This window comes from Dipodomys ordii, unplaced genomic scaffold (genome assembly GCF_000151885.1).
Source record: "Dipodomys ordii isolate 6190 unplaced genomic scaffold, Dord_2.0 Scaffold134, whole genome shotgun sequence".
Lineage (NCBI taxonomy): Eukaryota > Metazoa > Chordata > Mammalia > Rodentia > Heteromyidae > Dipodomys > Dipodomys ordii.
Genome location: NW_012267350.1, coordinates 435,381 through 442,182, shown reverse-complemented (window position 1 = coordinate 442,182; position 6,802 = coordinate 435,381). Strand labels below are relative to the sequence as shown.

General features: G+C 42.0%; 1 protein-coding gene across 1 annotated transcript in view; it reads right to left on the bottom strand.

Moving 5' to 3' along the window:
• The window catches only part of Slc9a7 (solute carrier family 9, subfamily A (NHE7, cation proton antiporter 7), member 7), a 158,138-nt gene that overhangs the window by 21,567 nt on the left and 129,769 nt on the right, over positions 1 to 6,802 (bottom strand). Inside the window, exon 10 of the mRNA XM_013030839.1 lies at positions 5,364 to 5,427. Within this exon, the coding sequence (XP_012886293.1) occupies positions 5,364 to 5,427 (64 nt within the window). The remainder of the gene's footprint in view (positions 1 to 5,363; positions 5,428 to 6,802) is intronic.

Below are 6,802 nucleotides of genomic sequence, written 5' to 3'. Positions count from 1 at the left end.
GATGGGAAGGGTAAACAAAGGAGGAGGCTGCAATGCTTGGTAAGAAATGTACGCATTATCCTGCCCATGTAATTGTAACCCCTCTGTACAGTGTGTTCACAAAAGTAAAATAAAATAAATAAAAATAAAAAAATATTGTAAATACAGAAGAAAAGAAGTTTTAGAGGCATAAATCATGGGATGCTGTCTGATATATGGTATGCATTCAACACATTATTATTATTAGCAATTTGACATTTTGTGCCATTTGGATATTTGTACAACATTATGGGGGCATTATGGGGGGAGCAAAAAATACATGGTCATTAACATTATTGGCTATCTTTGTGTATCTTCTTTTGCTAATAATTCTTAATAGATTTTTTTTTTACTGACACTATTGCTAAAGAACCTCCTTCAAAAAATAAATATTGCTAACAGGCATTGGTGGCTCATGCCTGTAATCCTAGCTAGTCAGAAGACTGAGTGAGATCCACAGGATGATAATTTGAAGCCATCTGAGGCAGAAAAGTCCAAGACACTCCCCATCAAAATAACAAACAAATCTGGGCACCAGTGGTTCACTCCTGTAATTCTAGCTACCGAGGAGGCTGAGATCTGAGGATCATGGTTTGAAGCCAGCGCAGGCAGAAAAGTCCCTATGAGACTCTTATCTCCAATTAACCATTCAAAAACTAGAAGTAGGCCCTCTGGCTCAAGTGGTAGAGCACTAGCCTTGAGCACAAAGAGGCTGAAGGACAGTGTCCAGGCCCTGAGTTCAAGCCCCACAACTGACAAAAAATAAAATAAAGTAAAATAATGAACAAAAAGCTGTCAAGCAAGTACAGGCCTTGAGTTCAAACCTCCATACTGGCAAAAAGTAAAAAAAAATACTGCCAACCCAGTTCATTGCCATTTTGAGCATATAACAGAGGGTCTATTTTCTGTATTCATTAAGTACCAACTATGTGCTAGGCTCCATGAGTGGTGTTAGAAAGACAAAGAGGAACAAGACTCAGCACCTGACCCTTTCCAAAAAAAGAAACTGAACACACACACACACACACACACACACACACACACACACGTGTCATGATAAAAAGAAAGTTGATTAAAGAACTGCAAAATGTTTGAGAGGCCAAAGTAGAAAGATCATAGTCTGAGGCAATTGAAATTGTATCTGAAAAACAAATTAAAGCAAAAAGGGCTAGGGGTGTGTTAGATCAAATTCAACTCATTACTAACACAAAAAGTCAAGTACTACTATTTTTTAACTAATTTTTCTATAACATTATAATGAATTGTGATGTCTTTATATTTAATCTATTCTAAAAAGAATGTGTGTTTTAAACAGCTTGCTTTTTTTTCAGGATGGAGCCTGTGGTAGGCAGAACAATGGCCATCCAAAGATTTTCTTTTTAACCTGGTCTTGAAGTCAGGGCCTGAGCTTTCTCACTCAAAGCTAGCCCTCTACCACTTGAGCCACAGCTCCATTTCTGGCTTTTTGATGGTTAATTGGAGATAAAGAGTCTTATGGACTTTACTGCTTGAACCAACATCCTCAGATCTCAGCCTTCTGAGTACCATGGATTACAAGAATGAGCAACCAGTGCCTGGCTCACCCAAAGATTTTGACATTCTATTCTCCAGAGTCTATATATACTACTACACAAAAGGGACTCATGGATGGATTTACAGTTATCTAGGTAGGTGCAGGTCAATCACAAAGGCCCTTAAGAGCAGACAGGAGTACAAAAGAGGCAGAGAGGTACAACAGAAGCACAGCAAGGGCTTTTCCTGCTAATGCTGGTTTCAAAGATAGAGGAGGCCACAAGCCAGGGAAGTGGGTGGCTTCCTATAAGCTAGGCACAATTTCAAGCAGACAGACAGAATGGACATGAGACCTTAGTTCTGCAGGGAGGTGAATTCTCCTAACAACTTGAACAAACCTGCAAGTGGCTTTCCTCTCCAGAACCCAGCCCTACCCACACTTGGAGAAGCCTGCTCAGCTGAACACTTCTGACCTGCTGAACTCTCAGACAGCCATGAGCTTTGTGGTACTTTCTTACCTTATCCCTCCAAACTAAAAGAGAAAAAATAATTGATGTTACTTGATTGACACTTTTTCTTTCATGTCATGAACCTAACATCAGTGCTTGTAACAAAGTGGTTAAAACTAGGAGTTAAGTCTCTGACGTTGCTACATTAGTAATTTCCTTTCCCTTAAAACTTTTCTCAGAGTTCCACCATATCTAGCCCAGGACTACTTCTTGTCTTATACACAAATGACCTGGAGAAATTGCAAGATAAATGAAGAGAGATAGACAGAGAAGGAGACAGAAAGAGAAAGAGAGAGAGAAAGGAAAGAAAGAGAGAAAGGAAAGAAAGGAAAGAAATAAAGGAAGAAAGAAGAAAGAAAGAAAGAAAGAAAGAAAGAAAGAAAGAAAGAAAGAAAGAAAGAAAGAAAGAAAGAAAGAAAGAAAGAAGGAAGGAAGGAAGGAAGGAAGGAAGGAAGGAAGGAAAAAAGAAGGAAAGAAAAGGGAAAGAAAATTTGAGACTCTGCTTTGGCATGATGGGTTAAAGTGTGAGTCTATATTTCTAGAAAATTCTCTACTGGGCCATCAGGACATTCTGAGTAAACAGGATGGGTCTGGGATCCTTCTTCTCTTGGCACAATGTCTCTAAGTCCAATCTCTTTGGGACAGAGATTTGTCTATCTTGTTGCAGGCACATTCCTAAAAAATGATAGAAGGTATGATATATAAAAGATGCTCCATAAATATCTGTCAAGTTGATGAACAAGTTAAAATTTAAAGTTGCTAGAAAATAAACAAAATCAGGGAAAGGGAAATCATGGGACCAAAGGAGGCAATTGCAAGACAAAAAGGGAAAGTTGGGATGGGGAAGGGAGGTCAGATAATAGTCATCTGAGGTAAGTCATTTCATCAACTGTTTTAAATTAAAGATGTGGGTGATTGAGTATCCGATTTCAGCCTGCAGGAAGATTGGGGGAGGCCCCAGAAACAAATGAAGCCAACTTACTCACAAAGTCCTATGTCATTACAACTATAAACAGCTCCTTTCTTATGGTACACACACACACACACACACACACACACACACACACGATTTCCTTCCCTTCACATTCCATTAAGGTAGATCCTGTGCTGTGGGATGGTCAGGTTGATATATTAAAAGTACCCCCAAAGGGGCTTTATCAATGAGCACTTTTCTGGAAACATGAGGAAGGAAGTAAATGATGTGTCTGTATGTCCGGCCAAAAGGCATCTCAGCTGTGTCTGGTCTGGCATGAAAAGTCCTCCCCCTTTTCATGGAGTAAGAAGTCACCCCTGGGGCTGGGCAGCTTGCTTCCAACTGGGCTTGTTTTTGTTTTGGTTGCAGAGTCACCAAGACCTCCTGAGAAACAAAGCAATAGCATTTTTCTGTTCTTGTTTATTCTAATGAGTCAAAGTTGCCTGGGACACAAAGTTTGACGTCTGCCCACAATATTCTTATGCTTTTCTTCACTCAGAACCCAAAGTTCCAGCCAACAGTGCCTTTTCTGGTCCCACATGAGCTGGCCTGCAGCTCTGTAGCTATGATGCTGTTTACAATCTCAGACTTCTAGAACTAGTGAGGAAAAATTATCCTTGCTATAAGAAATGCTTTTCCCCATTATCTTGCCCATGTAATTGTAACCCCTCTGTACAGTATTTTCACAATAAAAAACGAACTATAAAAAAAAGAAATGCTGGGGCTGGGAAGGTGGCTCAGTGGTAGAGCGCTTGCCTTGCATGCTCAAGGCCCTGGGTTCGATTCCTCAGCACCACATAAGCAAAACGAAAAAAGCCAGAAGTGGCGCTGTTGCTCAAGTGGTAGAGCGCTAGCCTTGAGCTGAAGAGCTGAGGGACAGTGCCCAGGCCAAGAGTTCAGGCCCCACGACCAGACCCCCCCCCAAAAAAAAGAAATGCTTTTCCCCCAGATATCATGATTGCTGTTTGCTTGATGTTTTTAAGTTGACCATTTAGAAACAAAGAGGTCAAGAGAAAGGCCTAGTCTTCCTTTTCCAGTGGAAAAAAAAACAATGAGACTGTCTCTGCTTATGATTTCAATTTCATATGTAATCTGGACCTCCTTCAAGGGAAACTGTCAGGGGTTAAGGTTTCATCCACAGTTATCTCCCTTGTCTTCCCATGATAGCTGAGTGCTCCCAGTCCTGCTGTTAGAGACTCCCAAGGACAAGGTCAGGCTGTGAGGATGTGGAGAGTCTGAGAAAGCTTTTTCTGCATAAGGATGTGAGTCACTACTGAGAGGAGCCTGGGGAATAGAATTGGAAGGTTGCCTGCTTTTCCCAGCCTGGCCGCCATCCTAAGGGCTTTTCGAAGGTCAGGGGAACTAACATTAAGGGCCTTTCTTCATGACTGTGAAACTGGGAAGGAGGTGAGGGAAAAGCTATGATACAGCTCCATGTTGGTGAATGGTGAGGGGTGGGGAGAGGGACATGAAGACTACAACAGAAGATATTAACAGCCCATCCAGTCTACGTAGGACCACAAATGGAGGGTCCCCTTCCTTTGGAGAGGAGGGCTATTTTAATCATCACTGCTTGGAGTAAATGCCAGAGCCTTGAGAACTTTGGATCTGCTGTTCTTCAAATATTTTCATGGGAAAGTGTCAGAAAGTTCATTATTAAGTCTAATTCCAAGCAAAGTGTTTCCAGCGTGTGAGATTTTACTAGATATATAATAAGATCCGCAGTAACCCAGAAAATTGTTTCACTTCCTTCCTTCTGCAGGGGAGGGAGTGCAGAATCAGGAGCCGTGGGAAACAGCATGCTATTTTGATTGGTCAAGAAGCATCCAGATGAACTCTCTCCATGCTGATATCCAGCTACTCCTGTATATTTTGCTTTAGAAAATGCCGATCTTTTCATTCCCTTAGTCTCACGTGACTCCCCAAAGTCCTCACTCTAGCTACTAACCTGGAAAATGGAGGTAACAGTAGGTACCTCAGAAAGTCATGGTCAAGATGATGATGAGGGAGTCTAAGTAAAGTACACACATGGAGCAAGGGCCCCCTCTATTGAAACATTTTTTTTTTCTGTGTAAGTACTGGGGCTTGATCTCAGGACCTGGGCACTGTCCCTAAGGTTTTTCACTCAAGACTGTATCACTTGAGCCACAGCTCTACTTCTGTTTTATTTTGCTGTTTAATTGGATACAATCTTATGCAGATTTCTGCCTGGGCTGACTTCAAACCACAATCCTCCGATCTCAGCCTCCTGAGTAGCTAGGATTATAGGTGTGAGCCACCAAAGTACAGAAATTTTAACATTATTTTTTTAATCATGTCTTCCCTGAAAAGAAGCATATCTTGTGACTTACCCCTTGTAAGACTTGAAAGCTGTCATTGTTGGGCGGTGGGTCTTGATCTGGATCAACGCCAACTCTAAAAGTTGCCATAGAGAAAGACAAGGAGAAAAACAGAAAGCATTAGCTCAGTCCATGGCAGCCACGGCAGCTGAAAATCACTATCATCTTCCAAAGCAGAAGGAAAGGAAAGACGTCATGCAGAAGTCAGATGACACACCACAGTAGATTCCCCGACAGCAAGGGGTAATAGATCCTGTGTGTTCACACACTAAGCGAGGCCTCTGGGAAAACAGCACTGGCTGACAACTGTCCAGATACCTTGCTGTACCAGGTGATGTGCATTACCAAAATGTAGGTCCCTCCTACTTGGCTGTGTCCTCACTTCTGTCATGACTTACTTTAATGTCCCTAACATTTTTCTGTCATGAAATTTCTTCAGATATACAGGGAAGTATTGAAGAAATCTATAGGTAACACCTATATGTCTACTGCCAAGACCTTCAACACTTATAGCACATTTTTTTTAGTCAGTCCTGGGGCTTAACTCAGAGCCTTGGCACTGTCCCTGAGATATTTTGCTCAAGGCTAGCACTCTACCACTCTGCCACAGCACCACTAGTTAATTAGAGATAAGAGTTTCACATCCTTTCTTGCTTAGATTGGCTCTGAACTGAGATCCTCAGATCTCAGCCTCCTGAGTCCCTTGGATTATAGGTGTGAGCACCCACCAGCACCCCACTTTTATAGCACATTTTTCATTAGTCATCTATCCATATCTCACCATCCCTCATGCTATTTTGAGGATACATTCAAACAAAGCAACAGACATTAAGTACACATCCCTCGCTATCTAAGCATGGGTAGTGACAAGAATCTTTCCTTGACTACACTTGATACAGGCTTCTCTAAATCTTCTTCCAAACTAGGACATGACTTCTGTCTCTGCCTGTAGGCACCACTGGATTTTAGCAAGCATTTTCCTAAATTGGTTTAGCCTGAACCTTCTATCCTTGATAGATGATTTTTCTCTCTCTGATGGGAGTTCCTTATCCTTCATCATCCCCAGGCAGTGTTTGATCGATCACTGTGGACTGGCTTCAGCAAAAACACTGTTAGGTGGATTTAGCCAAACTCCCCATTACCCCTAATGTCTCCTCTTAATCATTTTCTATCTATTGATCTCTATCTCTCTCTTACACTTCCACAGCCCATCAGAGCAATCCCTATATCAATAAGGATGATCCTGAATACAGTCTGCCTTACCCTTTAATCAGTGTCACTGTCATGTGTTGGGGACCAGAGCTGCTTGTAATCCTAATGCCCTACCCCCTGCATCAACAATGACTGGGGAGCTCATACACTGGAGAACAAGAACTAGAAGAAAGGGGGGAGGGGGAGGGAGGGGGAAGGAGGATTGGGATTGGGGGGGGGAGGCTGGGAAGTGATGTGAA